Genomic DNA, 23,792 nt, shown 5'->3' on the forward strand with positions numbered 1-23,792 from the left:
AATAACTGATTTTGATGTATAGTGGAATTCCCTCTGAAGATGCAATTTTTTTTTGATGCGTGAAAAATGGGCATTTGAAATATTCATCATGCAGTGTGACCCCACTACATGGTAGTTGGGAGCCACAGAACTCGACCATGTTATAGACCGAACCGTATTATAAGCAACCAGGTCAGTTAGCTAAAGAAATTGATGCATGTACCCCAAAAAATGTGCAGGGGGGTGTGTAGGTAATAAATGCAGGTGGTCAAATAAGTGCTTCATGGGCACAGTTACCATCTTAAATTGATGCATATTAAATGAGAAAAACACCTGTAGTGAAAACAGAAAAGACATATATATATTGTACTTTATTTAGAGAACCACGGATTGGTACATATACGTGTATACTTTATATATACATGTCTGATGTACAGCATGAATAGAGTATCAACACCGTGTACTCATCCATGAATCTCGTCACATACACTGAATCCACAATACAAGTAGTTCCATAGAAAATATGCAGTGGCTTAAAATATTCAATATTCATCGAACTATGTCCCCCTCCCCCCCCCCCCCGGCCTATTGAATTGACCAGCAAGTAAGATGATTTTTATTTCATTTTTTTTTTACATTTGTGGTAGCGGAGTTACGCTACCTTCCATGCATGCATCAGAAATTTAACAAAGGGTCAACAGACAATAGAGACGGAGGCGTTCTGGTCTGATGACAGGGATTAGTACAGAAAATGTTAAGTGTTCTGAGGGATTTAATTCTGAGTGAAATAAAGAGGAATTTTACTTACCATCCACAAAGAAATATTAAATACCAGCAAGTGGCCAAAACTCTGATGAAAGACAGAGTACGAGATAATGCCTCGCTGGTTGATCTCCATTACCAGAAATGTCAACAACAAAAAAAGTGGATATCATACAACATACAGTACTCATGCTGTTAACATAAACAGATTATGAAAGAACAATGCACTGTTAAAATGGTTTGTCAATATGGACAAAGAATTTGTTTGTGTAACAACAGATAAATTTCAGTGCATTTTATATCAAGTTTGCAGCTTCCTTTCATGGGGCCTCTGAATTTCTCCACTCCAACCCAATGGTTGTATATACAGGTTTAAACAGACAACAATGTCGCCAATAAAAAAAAAATCACCAGATGGTATATTTTGCCGCCAATAAGGAACAAAAATCGCAGTTTTGCGACATTGGTGAAGCCCTACGTGATCCCGGAATAAACTTTTTACACATCATTTTTCATACTTTTAAGAAGAAAAAACTATTTTTTATGCATGCAAAAATTACGTATCAAATTTCTGGTGCCACACCACGATCATTTTGTATTATTCATATGCCATCTCTTCCCCAAAATGATAATAAACTTTTTAAGTTTTTTCATACTTTTAAGAAAGATTTTTTTTTTGTGTACGAGAAAAACACATGTATGCAAAATTTCAGGAGCCATACGGCATACCATGACTGTGTTATATCCAAATTTGTGTCATAATGGAGCGTGCTATAGTGAGGTCACACTGTATTTATGGTGTAACATGGGTGGGCAAAATACAGATCCAGCCCATGGTCTGGTTTTATCCATTACTGTGGCTTTAAAAAAAACACATTTATCTTGCCTACACCCTGGAGTAAATTGCCAATGCCTGGTGAAACTGCTTCAAATCACATGCAATGTATAATCTACATTTACATCTATATCTGAAATATGTATATGTACACCATTCATGGTTTAATGGGTAATGTATGGTATCCTTTATGGAATGTTTTATCAAAGATATCATTTTGGTTATAAAGTTGGTCATAAGATCCTATTGAAACAGAATATAATCCATACAACTGTGTCATATATTTCATATTTACATGAAGATTCCATACATGAAGACTGCATACATAAAGACTGCATACATGAAGATTCCATACATGCTAGCCATTGTTGAACATACTATTCTTTTCTAGTTTATTTGATGGAATTTTGGTAGTTTTTTTTTGTTGCTTTGAATTTGAATTTATGCCAAAGATCGTTTCTTTTAATATCTCTTAGCAATGTTCATATATGTCTTATGTTTAACACCAATCAATCAAATGTCCATTGGAGTTGATAATATCTTAATATCTGACTGAGAGGTAATTAGAGTCAGTAATTTGTCAACAAAGCTGGGAAACAATAATTGTGGTCCATTTTTTAAATCTATTTATAATCGAGACTTCATGTTGCATTTTTTATCTATTATAACCAGGATATCATGGTGCAGCAGTCAGACTTAATTAACACTAACTGTCAAACTAATTGCTTTTGCAGTCAATATAATTAAATGCTACATTACTAGTACAAATAGTTTTAAAAAAATATCATAGCAAGGGTATTATAGTGCCTATGTCTGGAAATGAAAATTTCAGAAATTAAGTTATAATTTGTTACTACCTGAGCATTAAGATAAAATACTGTATGATACTATTTGAGCATTAAGATAAAATACTGTATGATACTATTTGAGCATTAAGATAAAATACTGTATGATACTATTTGAGCATTAAGATAAAATACTGTACAATTGTTTACTAACTGAGCATAAGATAAAATGCACTGTACAAATGGTTACTACCTGAGCATTAAGATAAAATACTGTACGATACTATTTGAGCATTAAGATAAAATACTGTATGATACTATTTGAGCATTAAGATAAAATACTGTACAATTGTTTACTACTTGAGCATAAGATAAAATGCACTGTACAAATGGTTACTACCTGAGCATTAAGATAAAATACTGTACGATACTATTTGAGCATTAAGATAAAATACTGTACGATACTATTTGAGCATTAAGATAAAATACTGTACAATTGTTTACTACTTGAGCATTAAGATAAAATACTGTACAATTGTTTACTACTTGAGCATTAAGATAAAATACTGTACAATTGTTTACTACTTGAGCATTAAGATAAAATACTGTACAATTGTTTACTACTTGAGCATTAAGACAAAATACTGTATGATACTACTTGAGCATTAAGATGAGCATTAAGACAGAACACTATGACACTATTTGAGTACATGTATTAAGATAAAATACACTATACCAGATAATGTGAACATAAACATCAAACCCACAGAAATTGCAATGCCAAATAAAACTTTACATTTAGCATTGCCCATTATTACAAGGCAAGGGTTGTTATCCATTACACATTTACAAAGTGTTGCCAATCACTGCAAGCCAAGGTTGTTATCCCTTAGACACTTGCTTAGTATCACCCACCACTGCTAGCCAGGGGTTGTTATCACCCATCACTGCAAGCAAAGGTTGTTATCCCTTAGACATTTGCTCAGTACTGCCAATCACTGCAAGCCATAGTTGTTATCCATTAGAGATTTACACAGTATTGCCAATCACTGCAACAAAAGGGTTGTTATCCATTTGACATTTATTCAGTATCACCCATCAATGCTAGCCAGGAGTTGTTATCCATTAGACATTTACTCAGTATCACCCATCAATGCTAGCCAGTTGTGGACACTGAAAAAAAATCACTACAAACATGGATATTTGTGTTGAACACATTGACCCCTGGAGGTTTTTGTTGTTTTTGTCTGAAATTCGAGTAGAAAACACATTCTGAAAGCTATTTCTGAATACATCCTAAAACACCAACTTCCAGGTGATCTTCCAATAACATATTGCCTAGTTGTGTTAGAAACATTGTTTTTCATTTTTTGGCTCGTGCATGAGCAGAAGAGCAAAAGTTGGAGTATTTTTATTTTTTTTGCTTAACAGACCCATTATTTTCGCATCAAGACCACTCTTTATTCCAAATGCCCATCTTATCCTACTTTTTGCAAAGGTTCATCTGTCTGTTTGCAGTTCATACTGGTCTGCCTTAGATCTGCATAAAATCCAGACAAAAAATCAGATTCTGACCATGGACAAATTTTGGGTAGAAAAAAATCAGGTAAAAAAAATGAGTGTTTTCCCTCTGTATTTTGTAGTGCAACTAGAAATTCCAGATTATTTGGTATCATTGTAGAGCTAAATCTGTCTACCTTTCTATAATACCACCCACTTTAGTGTATCATACATGACCTTGATGCTACAGAGCTTGGCAGTAGGCTACTACCTCCTGCCACGTAAACTCATCACCAGGGGTTAATGTGTTAAACAAAATGGAGAGATGGGCTCATACAATGACTTTTAAAAAAATCAAGGTTTGGATTAAGTAGGATATTTTGAATGTACCATTACCTCCGATAATGGTCACCTCCACCAGCGGCCAACTCTCATATCTAACCTGATCTTCCCAACTGCCATATTCCACTCATACTGTGTCCATCAACACTCACCTCCCACCAGCAGCCAACTCTCATATCTAACCTGATCTTCCCAACTGCCATATTCCACTCATACTGTGTCCATCAACACTCACCTCCCTTAAAGACACATCAGCTGTACGTTTCACACAACAAAAACGAAATGTTCAGTTATATCCTTATGTTACTGACAAAAAAATTATATATGCAACATCTAATGATATTAAAAAATAAAAGTTGATGTTTGATAAGGTATAAAAAAAAAAGAGATTAAAAATCATTAAAACTTGCTGTGGGTCCCAAAACTAATACTGCATGTTTGCTCTGCATACTCTTCCAAAGACACAATTCTGCATTTACACAGTAAGGATTACCACAGTCCACCTGGTTACTGACACAGTAAGGATTACCACTACTGATCCGTACAGTTACTGACACAGTAAGGATTACCACTATCAGTCCATATATATGGTTACCGAGTGATCTGATGTGAGGACATTATAAAACAACTACTATCAGTCCGTAAGGTTACTGAATGATGTGATGTGAGAACTTTATAAAAGGATTACCACAATCGGTTCACAAGGTTAATGAGTAAAAAGAAGACATAATATCCACTGTATCAGACAGAAAAGACTGCAAGGAAAACAGGATAAAGAATTAGGAAAGAACAGAAAACATTTAATTGATCAACTGTTTTACTTAAATGCTCTGAATAAAAAAACATGCTTTGGTTCACACATTAGTTTGCATACCCCAAAAAATGGTAATAGCTATACAAATTTGGGAATGATCAAATTTAATCAAATTTATATTATTAATAGTGTCAAAATTCACATTTGCTCAGTAACTGGGATGTCTATGAACAATTTTGTTCACCTGTGCACCTGTAAAATGAAAAACAGTACAGTATTTCTTTTCTCAATGGGATGAGTAGATTACCTATCTGGTTTAATCATTCACAGGAATAGTTAGTTACCTGGCCTCATCCCACCATAAACAGGCATGGTAGAGTACAGTACTGTGCTGGTTCATGTTGGCAAGATAATTATGTCACAATATGGATACATGTAACTACAATACCTATTTTTCAATGATCCAGGCCCCTCAAATCTACTGGAAAAATTGAGTCAATGCCTCTTTAAACAACAGAAACTGTTCCATTTCATAATGGCTTTGTAAAAAGAAGTTGCACCAATAATTAGACTTGCTCTTTAAAGTGCATTAAATCTGCATTACTCCACAACACATGTGGCATCTACTGGTATATGTGGAATCTTCCACCACACACAGAGCGCAGATTTAAATCAATAGGAAGCCTTTTAATTTTAGAAAGTAAAAAACAGATGGCCCTAAGACAGAAGACTTTTAATTTGAAAATGCAATGTCCATGTACAATAAATAGATGACTGACACAGTGAAAGTCTTTTCATTTTAAAATGCAAGGCCCATGTGCAAAAAATGAACTTAACTGCACAGGTCTGTATCATCAAATGTGACTTGAATGGCCAATAAAGTTTAAGTGCACAGACCTGATATAAAGAACATACATTCCTTAGTTACATGTACGTTGGAGGCGGTATGGATAGCAAAACATTTTGGCAATATTTAAAATATGGCTGTGAAGGAAAAAAAGTTTATTTAAATCCTATTTTTAAAAAAGATACTTTACTGTATAAGCACTGGGCAGAAAACTCAAGGATCTCTGACAGTGGGATTCTAGCATATGATAATGGAATTCTAACATCAGATAATGGGATTCTAACATCAGATAATGGGATTCTAACATCAGATAATGGGATTCTAACATCTTATAATGGGATTCTAACATCAGATAATGGGATTCTAACATCAGATAATGGGATTCTAACATCTAATAATGGGATTCTAACATCAGATAATGGGATTCTAACATCAGATAATGGGATTCTAACATCTAATAATGGGATTATAACAGCTGGTAATGGGATTCTAACAGCTGATAATGGGATTCTAACATCTAATAATGGGATTCTAACATCAGATAATGGGATTCTAACATCAGATAATGGGATTCTAACATCAGATAATGGGATTCTAACATCAGATAATGGGATTCTAACATCTTATAATGGGATTCTAACATCAGATAATGGGATTCTAACATCAGATAATGGGATTCTAACATCTAATAATGGGATTCTAACATCAGATAATGGGATTCTAACATCAGATAATGGGATTCTAACATCAGATAATGGGATTCTAACATCTAATAATGGGATTATAACAGCTGGTAATGGGATTCTAACAGCTGATAATGGGATTCTAACATCTAATAATGGGATTCTAACAGCTGGTAATGGAATTCTAACATCTAATAATGGGATTCTAACATCTAATAATGGGATTATAACAGCTGGTAATGGGATTCTAACATCTAATAATGGGATTCTAACATCTAATAATGGGATTATAACAGCTGATAATGGGATTCTAACATCTAATAATGGGATTATAACAGCTGATAATGGGATTCTAACATCTAATAATGGGATTATAACAGCTGATAATGGGATTCTAACATCGAATAATGGGATTCTAACAGCTGATAATGGGATTCTACCATCTAATAATGGGATTCTACCATCTAATAATGGGATTCTAATATCTAATAAGTAGCAGCAAGCTAAGTAAGCAGATTATATATGTATAAAAAAATCTCGGCATCTAGATTACATATGTATTAAAAAACAAGCTCAGGAAATAGATTACATATGTATAAAAAAAACAAGCTCAGGAAATAGATTACATATGTATAAAAAACATACTCAGCAAATAGATTACATATGTATAAAAAAAATCTCAGGCTTCAATATTGTACCTAGTAATTAGCAACTTTTAATGTGTAGACAAATGTACCAGATTATCAGATTTACCTTTCAGTGTTGTGAGAAAGCTTGCCAGTAGCTTCTCATGGGTTGGAAGAAGAGGAAAAGTAATGTTTTCAAGACTGTAGCTGTGGCATACTTTTCATGTGGACCTTGGAATTAATGTGTTTGTCAAGTTTCATGGGAATCCTACATGCAGTTTAGGAGGAATACTGATAAACTTATCTAACAGATGTATGCATGACAGCCGGGCCAACAAGAGGAGGGAGCAACCGGGGATATATCCCTAAGGCCTGGGCCTGTAAAAGGGTCCAGGCAGAACAACACCTTTTAATTTTATATTTAAAAATAATTTGTTTGAATGAGAACTGGGAGAGGCCAGAGTGTTTCTTACCCCAGGACTTGGATATGATTTGAGAATTGTTTCTAACTGCCCTGAATTTCATGGCATTAAAGCTACAACAACAACAACAACAACATAACAAATGTAGAAAAGTTGCTATATGTATAAAAATATAATGGTGTGAAAATCTTAAAAATGTCTTCTACATGTGCCTACAAAGACATAAGTTAAATTGTAGTAGTCTCCCTTTACTGGTTTTTGTTAAACCATGCTAGCATGATTTTTGTCATAAAAAATAAAAAATGAGTATAAAATGCAATAAATGCTGTAATAGCCTGAAGATCTGATCAGCTCATCTACATAGTAATGCAAATAAGCCTACAAAATTGCATCTGTCCAAGTCAAGTGATTTACACTAAATGACGCATACAGGGACACATGCATATGAATACAAACACCGCTATGTTTATTCAACTATCTCAGGTGGGCTTTTCCATAATCATGATAACAAGGTTTTTGTCAAAAGTGCCAAATGGCAACAAGTTTTTAAATGTTTGTGTACAAAAATATTAAACACTGATGAAATGACCTGAAAATTAAAAATACAACATCTTTAAAAAAACATAAAATTAGCCTACCACATTTTGTTTATGTCAAGTAATTTATTGCTTGCTGCTTACAAGACTTCTGTTAGAACTCTGAAAAGTTAACAAACTGAAAAAACAATTGTGATTACTAGAACCTATCAGGTCATGGGACCCTTCCAAAATATCAAATTCATTTTGTTATTTGCTCAATTGTTTATGAGCTATCTTTCTAACTAAAGTGTGATGGATGAACAGGCAACAGACTAATGGCACAAACCAATATTCTTCCATTTCTTTGGGAAGGGGAAGGAGGACATATATTGATTTTAAGTGAAGAATTTATACTGCACTGCTGAATTCACCAGTATATTTGGTCTTGTCCTTGATCACACTGAATAACTTAATTGCAAGTTGTACTATAACAGATTCTATTCTATATAACTTCAGTGCATGCTGTACTGTATGTAGTATGTTCCATTCTGCATAACTTCAGTGCAAATTGTACTGAGCAGGTTCTTTCAAATAACTTCAGTTTAAGTTGTACCATAACAGCTTCAATTCTGTATAATTTCAGTGCAAACTGTACTGTAGCAGGTTCTATTCTACATAATTTCAGTGCAAATTGTACTGTATCTGGTTATATTCTGTATAACCAGTGCAAATTGTACTGTAGCAGGTTCTATTCTACATAACTTCAGTGCAAATTGTACTGTATCTGCTTATATTCTGTATAACCAGTGCAAATTGTACTGTATCTGCTTATATTCTGTATAACCAGTGCAAATTGTACTGTAGCAGGTTATATTCTGTATAACTTCAATGTAAATTGTACTTTAGCAGATTCCATTCTGAATAACTTCAGCGTAAGTTGTACTTTAGCAGGTTCTATTCTACTAACTTCAGTACAAGGTGTACTGTAGCAGGTTCTGTTCTGTACAACTTCAATGTAAATTGTACTGTAGCAGATTCCATTCTGAATAACTTCAGTGTACATTGTACTGTAGCAGGTTCTTTTCTGAATAAATTCAGAGCAAACTGTATCTCAAGCAGGTTATATTCTGTATAACTTAAATGTAAATTGTACTGTAGCAGATTCTATCATGAATAACTTTGGTGCAAACTGTACTGAAATAGGTTCTCTAACAGATTTTACAACAGAGAGGGGACTGGGTATTCCCCCATCAGTTCTTTCACAAAAATGAGAATATTTTAACAAATATAGACAACAAAGAATGAAGTAAACTAAAGTATAGCGTTCAATTTCATTGACTTTTCTGGGGTGCAATTTCTGAAAAATTAGTACATCAGTGAAGTCTGTGAAGTCATATTGTCCCAAAACCTTTCTCAATTATGTGCATTAATTATCCTGCCTTTCTTGATTATGTGCATTAACTATCCTTTCTTGATTATGTGCATTAACTATCCTGCCTTTCTTAATTAAGTGCATTAATTATCCTGCCTTTCTTGATTAAGTGCCTCGGCTAGCGTGGGTACGTGGGAAAGCCTGCCAGTAGCTTCTCATGGGTCGGTGGTTCTTCCCTGAGTTTTCCAGTGTTCTTCCTCCACCAGTTATACTGGCCGCCATGTATAGCCTATCTTGTGCTGAAAAATGGTGTTAAATCCTAGAACAACAATTGATTAAGTGCATTAATTATCCTGCCTTTTTTGATTATGTGCATTAATTATTCTGCCTTTCTTAATTAAGTGCATTAATTATCCTGCCTTTCTTGATTATGTGCATTAATTATCCTGCCTTTCTTAATTAAGTGCTTTAATTATTCTGTCTTTCTTGATTAAGTGCATTAATTATCCTGTCTTTCTTGATTAAGTGCATTAATTATCCTGTCTTTCTTAATTAAGTGCATTAATTATTCTGCCTTTCTTGATTATGTGCATTAATTATCCTGCCTTTCTTAATTAAGTGCATTAATTATTCTGTCTTTCTTGATTAAGTGCATTAATTATCCTGTCTTTCTTAATTAAGTGCATTAATTATCCTGTCTTTCTTAATTAAGTGCATTAATTATTCTGCCTTTCTTAATTAAGTGCATTAATTATTCTGCCTTTCTTGATTATGTGCATTAACTATCCTGCCTTTTTTAATTAAGTGCATTAATTATCCTGCCTTTCTTGATCAAGTGCAATAATTATCCTGCCTTTCTTGATTATGTGCATTAATTATTCTGCCTTTTCTAATTATGTGCATTAACTATCCTGCCTTTCTTGAGTATGTGCATTAATTATCCTGCCTTTCTTGATTATGTGCATTAATTATCCTGCCTTTCTTGATTATGTGCATTAATTATCCTGCCTTTCTCAATTATGTGCATTAACTATCCTGCCTTTCTTGAGTATGTGCATTAATTATCCTGCCTTTCTTAAGTATGTGCATTAATTATCCTGCCTTTCTTGATTATGTGCATTAATTATCCTGCCTTTCTTGAGTATGTGCATTAATTATCCTGCCTTTCTCAATTATGTGCATTAATTATCCTGCCTTTCTTGATTATGTGCATTAATTATCCTGCCTTTCTCAATTATGTGCATTAATTATCCTGCCTTTCTTGATTATGTGCATTAATTATCCTGCCTTTCTCAATTATGTGCATTAACTATCCTGCCTTTCTCAATTATGTGCATTAATTATCCTGCCTTTCTCAATTATGTGCATTAACTATCCTGCCTTTCTTGATTATGTGCATTAACTATCCTGCCTTTCTTGAGTATGTGCATTAATTATCCTGCCTTTCTTGATTATGTGCATTAATTATCCTGCCTTTCTCAATTATGTGCATTAACTATCCTGCCTTTCTTGATTATGTGCATTAACTATCCTGCCTTTCTTGAGTATGTGCATTAATTATCCTGCCTTTCTTGATTATGTGCATTAATTATCCTGCCTTTCTCAATTATGTGCATTAACTATCCTGCCTTTCTTGAGTATGTGCATTAATTATCCTGCCTTTCTTAAGTATGTGCATTAATTATCCTGCCTTTCTTGATTATGTGCATTAATTATCCTGCCTTTCTTGAGTATGTGCATTAATTATCCTGCCTTTCTCAATTATGTGCATTAATTATCCTGCCTTTCTTGATTATGTGCATTAATTATCCTGCCTTTCTCAATTATGTGCATTAATTATCCTGCCTTTCTTGATTATGTGCATTAACTATCCTGCCTTTCTTAATTAAGTGCATTAATTATTCTGCCTTTCTTGATTATGTGCATTAATTATTCAACCTTTCTCAATTATGTGCATTAATTATCCTGCCTTTCTTGATTATGTGCATTAACTATCCTGCCTTTCTTAATTAAGTGCATTAATTATCCTGCCTTTCTTGATTATGTGCATTAACTATCCTGCCTTTCTTAATTAAGTGCATTAATTAACCTGCCTTTCCTAATTATGTGCATTAATTATCCTGCCTTTCTTGATTAAGTGCATTAATTATCCTGCCTTTCTTGATGATGTGCATTAATTATCCTGCTTTCTTGATTATGTGCATTAATTATCCTGCCTTTCTTGATTATGTGCATTAATTATCCTGCTTTTTTGATTATGTGCATTAATTATCCTGCCTTTCTTGATTATGTGCATTAATTATCCTGCTTTCTTGATTATGTGCATTAATTATCCTGCCTTTCTCAAGTATATGCACAATTACATAACATGGCATATCCACACACAAGTCTATACTGAACAGTGTAGTAGATACACAATGTAACATGCATACACAAAGAATGGCCACATCTTACCAGCCAAACATTTACTTTAAAAGCCATAGCATTAAGGTAGCAGTAGCCTCAAATATACAGTACACACTCAGATACAAGGCATGTAGAACAGCAAACTGCACAGACCCAGATATGCCTTCACATAATGATATGGCAGATCAGGGTCTCTGCAATTTGTTGAGAGTAATTAGTAGAACAAACAAAAGTAGGCAAAGAGTATGCAACAGTATATTAAGGTCTATGTTATTTGCAGCTGGACTCGACTTGTATGCAAGTACACATGGTAGATAGCCAGTTTTGGCAGTATAGGTCACCAATAAATGGCACAATTTTTTTTCTACCTTATATTTTTCTAAAGAATTAATTTTACATAGAAACAAAAACATCAACTGATTATTCCTCTCTGCTCAACATGATGTTTAGTTACACTTGCCATTTTATGATATCTACCATAAAACAGTCTATGGTGAGTGTAGCTCTCAGACAAAACTAACATGCCATCTTGGCACAAAAAATGCGTCACTACACAATTAAGTTACTTTGTAAATAGATTACTAAACTGATTCATTTTCAAAATATGATTTGTCTGGTCATATGTGTCTGGCACAATTAAGAAAATATTCACACATGCTTCTTGTTATGCATATATTGTGTTTTCACTTTTGACACATCTCTGTAGATGGCATATGATCTATAAATAGGTGTTTACAAGTTGTCAAAATTAATTGTAATAATGAACCTGTTTACAAGTTTGGGGTGATTTCCCACTTGAAGGCTGAATCAGGTGAGTTCTGTTGTCACCCAAGGTATTGTGAAAAATGTTACGAGTGAAGTATTGCAACATAAACCGATCAGTAAAATATCGCTATGATGTTATAAGGTCAAGAGTTGATCAGCCTTATATAAGGACAAGAGTAGATCAGTCTTATTTCCCATATTCTTATTTCCAAAGTTCTTGTTTTAATATCAGTCTGCAGATGTGTTTATTGTTGTGTTTAGATATAACGTGAAAGGAAATGTGTTCTGGATTATTCATTGGAATTACAAAGTGCAAATATTACTGTTTGAACTAAAATATTTTTCTGGGACTACTGTGAATTTATTCAAAGGTGTTCTGGATAATGCCTTTGTGATACATCAAGATTGCTGGCACATCAGCACATTCGAGGACCTGGAATTCATTTGGAACACTGGATTCTTTTGGACTTGTGTAGAACATTCAGGATTACTTTAGATTTATTTTATAATACTCTAAGCTCCTCTTAAATTTTCACTTCATAACTTAGAGAATTAAATTATTTGTTAAGTTTTACTTCTTTCTGTTACTTTGTTTAAGACTGTGGAGTCATAACATTTTTAATGAAAACTAGTTTAATTTATGGTTGTACATAAAAAGGATACTATAGATTTTCAAGTATGAAGATCTACAAATCTTTTAGTTTCTCTACAGCTTTATATCAGTCAAAATATCTTTGACAAACATTTTTATAATCTGGATGTGAGAAACAGAAAAAAATGTAAAAATATATTCTCCAATGTTAAACCCCATTGAATCCATCAAAATGTTAGGAGAGGGTCATATTACAAGGCACAATGATGTGTTCATAGTTGCAAATCTAGTTTAGAGACCCCACCCTTCATCACCACTTTTTTTTCTTCCACTCTGGCATACTTACTACCATCCATTCACCCACTTATTTCATGAACAATGATGGATGTGTGTAACTGAGTAATCCCCTACATTAAGATATAGACTTATCAGAAAGCACAACACCAAATGGGCATGAAATGATAGCAAAGTAGGACCAAACGTAACATGCTGAGTGTAAGATCTCCAAAAGATACAACAAATCATCAGAAATTCTGGTTAATAATGAATGTGAGAGCATGATTGCACATTTATTACCTTATGCCTGTTAGAAATCATTGCACAGACAACAGAGCCCCAGTTTCTGAGCACACCTTTATATAGTTACAAAGTTTTTGTTCTAAATGCATACAGGTATTTCAGTGCTTCTTTAGGAGTGCAAAATTAAGAGTAACAAATTCCCATGTGGTCCAAAGTGGGGGGTCAACTGAGTAATAAACAAACCCTGATATCAGAACTAGTGGGTCAGATTAAAAAGTTTGAGGCCCCTGATGCAAAAATGAGAGTAAAAGGAAACACTGGACAGTTTAACGTTTAATGTTGACCATTATCTATGGTATGGACATGTACAAATATGCCCAAGGTGGGATCGACAAAAACAGTACATGTAAATATACTGTAAAGAGACTATGAAGGAGAGCCTATATCAGCACCTGTATATGAAGATAGGGTAATCAATTAAATTACAGTTGATTTTGAAAACTTTGATTCAAAGTACAATTACTCTCTTTTGAGCAGAGTAAGAAATAAAATTACATCACATTTTGGAATGTACCAGTAATCAACTACATTCTGATTACTTTTTATTATATCTCGTTATAAAGTAACAAATTATTTCTATGCACTACACTTCTAAAAGTGACAGTAATATCTGTACGTTTAAAACTATAAGTATTTTATATTTTGTTCAATCAAACATTCTTTTATCTTGCAATGCCCATTACATGGCTTTTATTTCAATACCCACAGGAACACTTTTCATTTCAGTACCAACTGGACTGCTGTTTATTTCAATATCTACAAGACTCCTTTGTATATAAATACTCACTGGATTACTTTTTATTTCAATACCCACAGGAAAGCTTTTCATTTCAATACCAACTTAACTGCTTTTATTTTCAATACCTGCTGGATTGTATTATGTATATCTTTATTATGTGTTTCATTTCCTATTAATTATTGTTCACTGTCAGGGTCATTTAGTAGACAACACATTAAGTAGATAATTTTGTCCATTTTGTACATTGTGGGTTTGTATTTTGGGTTGGGGTCATTTCATTTGAGTAAATATATTATGGTGGCCTTCTGACCCTGGAAGCTGTAGAAGAAATCTTGGTGAGGATTTATTTATTTAAATTATTCCATGGAATTACAAGGCACTCATAAACTTCAGATTACGGCGCTATGTTGGAATTATTGTGAATTCTATTAATGACATTTTGGATAGTATTATTTTGATAAATAAGGACTGTTAGCACATCAAACTTTTCCAAATTATTTCATATCAACACAACAGATTGGACTTCATTCAGAACATCAATGGAACTCATTTGGAATACAAAATACTTCTGAATTTGTGATATAACTTTTGGGACTATTTTGGATTTCATTCACTTTACTGAATGTTATTTTTAATTTTTCACTTTGCATTCCAGGAAATAAATTATTTGTTGAATTTTGTTAAAAAATTGTTTGCGCTCTTCACTTTTACATAGCTTAAGATCATATAGTCATAATAACTGTTTTCATTTCACCCCCAACCCCCCATGACTGCATTTTGCTTTATACATTCTTGGTATGTTGTTGGTCATATGATCATATGAGAGGTGACAGCAAAATGGCAATGGATATCCTTTCAATTAAACTTTCATACCATTAAGTTGAAACCTTTAACACACCACACTGCTATTTTTCATGCTAAGCATATTTGATATCGTAAATATATGGACTGGAACTGTCATTTAGAACTACAATGTATGCTGTACACATACCAGTGTATCCCCTAGGGGTGAACAACTGAGAGTCAAAAATCTCCTTGGAGTCAAAACTGGACAAAACATACAGACTGGAACCAAGCCATTTAGAACTAAAATGTATGCTGTAAACACATAGACAGGAACCAAGTCATTTGGAACTACAATGTACGCTGTAAATATACAGACTGGAACCAAGTCATTTAAGGTAAAGTCCGATTGTTATAGCTGTGTAATTATTTATCATGTAAGAATTTTTGTGCTTTAAAATCTTGAGGGAACTCATTCACCATCAAGCCAGTGAAGCCGTGTGACCAACCATAGCTGCCATTTCTCATACTCGAAATTTACAAGTTTTTTGTCCGTGTCTACATCACTAAGTCATCTAAATTTGATAATTTATAAAAACTAATTGCTGCCTACATCAAAATATCAGAGCCCTTACCTACGTTATTGAAGCTTTCATAGTTGTGATTCTAATCTTGAAAACTTCATAAGTACTGAATGAAATCCACGACCTCCATTTTGGAGATTGGAGAATACGTCCCAGTTACTTTAAATAGCAGATTTCGACAGAGCATAAACAGTGACCACCTGATCTGACATAATTGTCAGTCGCAGAAAGGACTGTAGTATCTAATAGGGGGTTTTCCCAGAAGGTGGCACTATGAAAATCTGCTTAAAATGGCTGATGTTTACAGCAGGCGTCCAAAGGCGCTTCCATGCGAATGGAGTGGAGGCGTCCAAATTTGTTATTTTTCTTGTCTAATGGAGCTCATATTGTATTATTTCTTCCCAATATTCTTGCTCAGTTCTCTGTTGAAATTCTATCATCCACTCCCATCGGGCCATAATATCAAGGGAGGTCATCCTCTAAATAATGCCAGCCAAATCCAATTAACCACCCCTCGCACTAAGAGGGTGACATCACAGCATTCATGCAATGCAAAAGAAAGGGAGTGGTGATCAAGACCAGCCATGCACCTGATCAAATGGAGCAGCCTGAAATGGCCTATATGGTTGGATAAAAATCATCGACACCTAACAGGTGGTTTGTTTGGAAGCATTTTCTTTGTGTTCTCAATAATATGAATGGCACAAGCATTTAACAGATCATAAGTCTATGTTTGTCTGTAATATGCATACTGGAAACACAACCAATAGGGCAACACATATCAAATTGACCCACCCTACTATTGAGAGACGTTTTAAAGATGAAAAGTGCATCAATTTGATATGTGTATTAATAATGTATCATTTGATGCGTATTAATAATGTATCATTTGATGTGTATTAATAATGTATCATTTTATGTGTACTAATAGTGTATCATTTGAGGTGTATTAATAATGTATCATTTGACCCCTAGTAGCCATACTTGTCATCATACTTGTCACCATTTCTATTTAGAACCAACATCATAACAAGTCTTTTTGTATCACCATTTTCATTTAGAACCAACCAGACATTATAAGAAGTCTTTTTGATACAGTATTACCATTCATTCATTCATATTTGTTATAAAACTAATTCATTGATTAAATGTCATATGAAAGTTTTAAAGCATTTGGCCATTTCAAGTACCAAGAAAGACGTAATAAATGTGCACTTAATACAAACAGTATGCAGGACTTTCTAAAATTTTCCCTGATGAAAAATCATGCCATGGGGTGCACAGGAGTTAATATTTGGAGGAGATAGTAAAACAAAAATATAGGCAAATGAAAAAAATGTTTATCATAACCACAGAAATTGATGCATGTGAAAACCTGACTGCAGGTATCTCATTTTTCAACTAATATGGACTCAACAAGAACAGCAATATACATAACAAAATTCCAACTCACTTATATAATCAACCATGTTTCTGATCATGAATAAATTTTACTTTTTGTTCACAAATGTGATGGTAAAGTTTACATGAAATTTGGACTGTGTTCACCCCTGCATTAGCTTTAACGCGCTGCTCTACAAAAAGGCAGGCTAGGATGAAACAGAAGACTTAGCTCTGTGCCCTGGAGTAGTGCTTCTGGTTCATCACTGCACCTCCCAGAGTTAGCTATCAGGCTGATGCTTCTTGCACATCCTGCACCTGGAGCTACAGCTGGCTGATGTGATGGTGTATCAAGATTTGTCCCTGATGCCCCCACTTCACAAACTATGACACACACACCCAACACTAATATAAAGCCCATGGAGAAAAGTATGCAACAAAAAAGCTTATATAAATGAGCATGCAGCAAAAACGGACCATCAAGACATACACTCATCTGCAACAACTCTAAAGCAAACCTCTACTCTATTCAATATTCACCAAAAAAACCCAAGTCAATGCTCACCAAAAAGGTAAACTGAAACCAAAACCTTCCTTTCAGTACTCACACTCACCAAAAGGCTCATTGCAACCAAAGCCTCCATTTCAAAACTCACCAAAAAAGGCTAATTACAACCAACCAACCCTCTTTCAATTCTTGCCAAAAAATGATCATTACAACTATAATAATAATAACAGTCCTAAAAAGCTCCTGGCAGCTATAACAATACTAGTTTTTAAAAAATTAAAAATACTGAGACAAAACCTTCCTTTCAATACTTGTCTGCACCTAGCTCCCCATGTAAAACTGTTTACATCTACTTACATAAAGATTTTACATACTGTATGCATGACTTGCAGGACTGACAATCTATCTGTGCTCTTTACAATACCCATGCATCGTATTCTTTCACTCAAACCCTTTCATTTTTCTCATCTGCATGCTTGTCTACTTGTAAAAAAAACTAGTGTATCGTTTTGACAACTTTAATTACCAACATCATTTTTTTATGTGCAGAAAATGACAAAAAAAAAAAACAAAAAAGAAAGGCATTTAACTGTAAACTACACAAAAAACAAACAAAAAACATCAGGTGTTTCCTTCTGCCTCATGTTTTTTAACATTTGTTAGCATATGCTCTCATATTTTCTGGGCAAGCTCAAGCCTCCAATGGCAAGATCAATTTTTACATCAATTTGTCCTAGGGCAAGCTGACTTTTCAAAAAATGTGTCCAGTCTTGATCATTCAAAAAACAACATATGGTCAAACAATAAATATGTTTCAGACTGGCTGACCATCCATGATTCTCAAAGCAGATCCTAGCACTTTTTTCCCCAGGGTATAAAACAATTTCACAAAAACTCACATTAAAAATATATAATGTTTAAAAATAAAGCACCTGCCTACCCTAATTTTAAAACTACATTCTAATTCTGCTGACTAAATAGCAACCTTGAACTTCCTTACATCAAAATTTGATGTTTCAATAGAAATAAATCGTCATTTAAAAATATTACCCTATATGTTGGTTTTGGCAACTGTTTGCTGAAAACCTAGAGATTCTGAATTCAAAACATGGCCAATACATGTCTGTAAGTTTCATTTTCTGACCAAAAGTGTAATATACTTTTTCTTAATAACTTAATATATTTTCAGCTGTCTAATGTCCAGAGGGTCTAATGTCTCGGGTGTCTAATGTCTGGAGTGTCCAGAGTATCTAGAGTGACCAGAGTGACCCGAGATTTCAAAGTTATGTGATTGGAGTCAATGTGGTGCAAGTTGTAAAGCCAACCACAGGAATTAACTGCAGCAGCCGTGGAGCTGAAACAAAGTAAACTGATGACAGAGTGTAACTTGTTAGCCATGGGCTAATTTTGGGGTTTGTACATTGTTTACTACCTGAGTAAACTATATCCATCATGTCATTATCAAATCGTTGTGAACCATTCACCCCTTGTCATTGTATTTGCTAAAATAATTTATTTTTATTTTTCATCATTAAGTCTGTGCGTTCTTATGTTAATTAAATCCAATATTTGGATTATATATACAAGCACATATTCCTAATTGCTCATTCGTCATCCATTATTAAACACTGTATTTATATCATCGTCAAAAGTGTTCTGTTGTGAATCCGAAAATCCCACCCAGTTATCTTGTTACATTTAGAGACTTCATCCATAAATAAGTTAGTCCACACCCTCAGAGCTTCATCTATGTCATCAAAAATTTTGATTATATTTCATGGAATTTTATATAGGTCATCAAGAAACTGTTCTTCATTAAAAATTTTGAACAATGTGTAAGTGATAGCTTTGTATGTATTTTTCCTATTTCTCATACATTTAACATTTCTTGTCAAAAACAGGATAGTGGTCATTAAGACCAACAAGCTATAAATTAACATAAGCCACATTGTCTGGTAGGTTGGAATAAATGTGAACAGTAAGAGTGCTTGATATTTCTGTTACCCTTGTGGACTCATTTACCAGCTGAACTAGGCCTAATGATTCAATAAATTCTATCCAATTGTTCCTTATCTGAGTACTGAGTGGGTCCTTATTTACACTGCCACTTTCTTTCTCCATTGCAAGAACATTTTCCATTTGTTTCAAAAAGTTATCATTCTCATAATGCATATACTTGGGTAGCAAAGAAATAACATTAAAGAATAAATATTTGATATTGGAATGGCTGTTATGGAAACTATTGCAATACTGAACTGTTATCTAGTGCTTTTTAAAGACAATCTGTCAATCATTTACTTACACTTCTACAGAAAGCTGTAACCTTTGTGTACAGAACGAACCATGTTACCTATGAAAGGGAGACAGAACGACTGGGTTATTATAACTAGTAATCACATGGCTTTAACATACATGTGATTCTAAAATACCAGTACAGAAACCAGCCAGAACAGTTATAGCAATCATTGCAACCAATGCAATGATGTGCAGCCACATAATGGGATTATGGCTAGGGTATATACACGACAAGCTGTTAGCTGATTACTTTATTGTTGTAACATGAAGAGTTCAGGCCAGATGTGTATTATAAGTAATAAAGGGATCAAATAAGATCATGCTGGCTTTCAAGTCTTTGATTAAAAATTGGCCATCATCTGGCAGAGTTGAGATAAAAAAGAAAGATGGAGTAAAAATTATTTCAAAAAAAAAAAAAAATCATATAAAGAATATTGATTCTTTTAAATGGTTTTCTTTAATTGCTACTGCACATTTTTCAAGTTCAAGTTTAATGACTCATAATTAAGCTAGTGTAATGAAACACTGTTAAACAGAAACTAATAAATCAAAGACATGTTTCAGATGCTAATGAACAACATTCTTGATCCACTGTTGAAGAATAGCAATTAGACAATGGCTGATCTCAGAACCTGTAAGAAAACACTGCTTTGTGTCAATTTTTTGGAGATCCAAATTAGCATACAAGTCAATTTAACATGATTTTGCTATTATCTTTTCATATTTGAAGTGTAGCAATTGCAACACTGGATGTGACAAATATTTTAAAAATGAAGGCAATTTTGGCCTATGGAAACTGGAGTCAGGGCTTGTGGAATTTGAGTTAAGGTTTATGATTATTTTAAAGTCACCAGCCCTGGGTCTATATATAGAAAACAATTCTTTGATCCCTGTGACCCACCAGAAGCTTTCTTATTTACCCATGATTGCGCCAGCCAAGACTCAAACCCACACAGACAGAGGTGAGATGTTAGTGAATGGCAATGCATGCACTTTAGACTACTCTGCAATGGAAGGCCTCAATAATAAAAAAAAAAATTATTAAGTTTTAAATAAGGTGAATGGCCAAATCAGGTCTGTGAGTGGTACTCCCAGAAATAGGAAGGAACTCCTAAGTTTTGCTAAGAGTCCAGGAGACCTTATCCTGAAATGCTGCTAACAGCCCAGGATCAGTATTTTAGCATGATCCTTATATATGTAGTAGACTGTGGCCATTCCCCACGAAAACTGAAATAAAATGAGTAAAATACAAACCAACAGAAAAATCAGAGGCATTGACAGAATGAGTCAATACAAAGCAACTGAGATAGAAAGTGCAGAGGCACTGACAGAATGATAGTCATTACAAACCAACAGAAATAGAAAGTACAGAGGTACTGGCAGAATGAGTCATTAGAAACCAACAGAAATAGAAAGTACAGAGGTACTGGCAGAATGAGTCATTAGAAACCAACAGAAATAGAAAGTACAGAGGTACAGGCAGAATAAGTCATTAGAAACCAACAGAAATGGAAAGTACAGAGGTACTGGCAGAATGACAGTCATTACAAACCAACAAAAATGGAAAGTACAGAGGAACTAACAGAATAACAGTCATTATAACAAACTAAGAAAACACAGGTTTTATAGAATAATAGTCATTACAAAACAAAAAGCAGAAAGTGAAAGCAAAGAGACATTGAGAGAATAACAATCATTACAAAAAAAACCTAATAGAAATCAAAGGCTTGATAGAATAAGTAATTCCATAAAAAACAGAAACAAAAGGCATTGATAGAATAACAATCACTGCACAAACAAAAACAGAAGATAAAACCACAGAGGCATTACAGAAGTAGAGTCATTACAAAAACATACTATATGCTATTAATTAATACCCATTGTAATTTTATGGAGTAATGAGCAGAATAGTTATACTGAGGTACTTAAAGCAATACATAATTTCATTGTTTTTCCCATAAATCTGAAATTTGGAAAAACAATTAGTTTCAAAGAACAATATTAACGAGCACCATTAAATTCATTATTATTGTAATTTACTAAGGCTGCAGTCAATGGCAACCCCTGGCCCTTATTGCCTTCCAATGCTATGGAAGATGGGAAAGCCAAAATCAGATTAAGCTGAAGCAGGTTTCTTAATGAAACAAATTTGTTACAAAAAATGACGCTGAAGAAAGTGTAAGATAGCTTTGCTTCGTGCAAGATACATATAATCCTTTTAACCAATTTGGCATATCAGCTTCCATCGCATTCTTGCCAACTGAAATGTAGGTCAGTGGACAATCAAAACATCCATTTGCTTGTGTGAAATTTGAATTGATTTGATAAAATGTCAGAGTAAGTAAAGTCTATCTACAGCAAAATGACTTTCATTTGAAGAAAAGCACTGATATGGGCTGCCAAGTGTGTGAGATATTCATGGAAATTTGACTTCTCGTTCCGATGTTAGTCGACCTCAGAACACGCTAAACAGAGCCGTTATCTAGGCAGTAAGGCGTCAACTCCAAAAACATAAATATCAGGGTCGATGTCTCACAATGTAGGACTACAACTCCACCAACTGGGGGTATTTGAGAAAGTTTGATGGTAGTTTCGAAAGGGGGGGGGGGGCTTCCTTCACCAAAATAATCTGGCCTCCATATATAGCCTATCATATTCTGAAAAATGGCGTTAAACCCATAAAACCAAAACAAGCCACTCTATCGACCACCAAAAAAAACAAGTGAATGTGTTTCCCCCCTGAGTGGGACATCATGCTACATGTCTGCAGCATGATGCCCTAGTGCTAGACATCACTATAAACTGTCACAATGCAGAGATCGTAGCCATATGACTGAAAAATTGTTTTAGCTACGTTAAAAATCCAAATCACATCACAACACACTCCCCCCCCCCCCCACTTCACTGTCTAGAAAGTTTGCAGGTATGAACATCTCTATCAAGAAAAAATATCCCACCGATACATATTTATAAATATTAGACCATGTGATTGAATATTAAATCAGCAAATGAAACTCACCTGCACCAAAATTTCCTGGGTCAATCCTGACGTCTTAAAGAGTTCCGAGGCCTTTGCCCCGGAGACTTTCCCACTCCCATCCACATCACAAGATTGAAACAATTCACCGTAATACGTTTGCTCTTGATCTGTTAATTTTAATCCTTTCATAGCTTATATTAAAGTCTTATGCAGCAATAAGTTATATGTCAAACATTATAATTTGTATAATGACCATTTGGAACAGACTTCATAATCGATGTTTTCATCCCAACGAGGAACTTTCCGCGATATCTTCCATATTGGATTTTAATAGACTGGTTGTATTAACACGGTTCGTACTTGAATGGGTTGCAATACAGTCTATCTCATCCGAACAGCGCCCCCCGAAAAAAGGGAAGGAAAAAAAATGACCTAGTTATATTCCATGAGTGCAATAAACAAGCAGACGGACTTGTGATTTCCATTTCAGCTAAACAAGTGTCGTCTGCGTCCAATATATGCAGTGTCTAGTATTAATATTTCTAAAACAAATTGAACAAATAAAAAGGAGGAACTCTTGTATTCTTGTGTTCAAAGAAATGTAACTTCAAAATTTACGGATTTATTCAGTTATATCACATCTGTTCCTTGAAAATATAGACTCACTCACGCAAATATGGCGAAAATGTTATTAAAGAAACTCCCATTTGATTCGAAAAGCCATCAACTTAATAGAGTTTGGGATCTCAGTGCGAC

The 23,792-nt window shown here is 34.1% G+C and overlaps 1 protein-coding gene across 5 annotated transcripts in view; it reads right to left on the reverse strand.

Moving 5' to 3' along the window:
- LOC149785947 (ralBP1-associated Eps domain-containing protein 1-like) overlaps positions 1-23,376 on the reverse strand; it is a 144,313-nt gene extending 120,937 nt beyond the window's left edge. For all 5 annotated transcript variants that reach the window (XR_016424846.1, XM_089976197.1, XM_089976195.1 and 2 more), the window contains exon 1: positions 23,076-23,376. Coding sequence is in view for 4 of the 5 variants with exons in the window: in XM_089976197.1 (XP_089832323.1) it covers positions 23,076-23,225 (150 nt within the window). In the remaining variant the exon portion in view is untranslated. The remainder of the gene's footprint in view (positions 1-23,075) is intronic.
- Positions 23,377-23,792: the final 416 nt, after the last annotated feature.

The sequence above is a fragment of the Sinohyriopsis cumingii genome, chromosome 12 (genome assembly GCF_028554795.1).
Source record: "Sinohyriopsis cumingii isolate HCF-2022 chromosome 12, ASM2855479v2, whole genome shotgun sequence".
NCBI lineage: Eukaryota > Metazoa > Mollusca > Bivalvia > Unionida > Unionidae > Sinohyriopsis > Sinohyriopsis cumingii.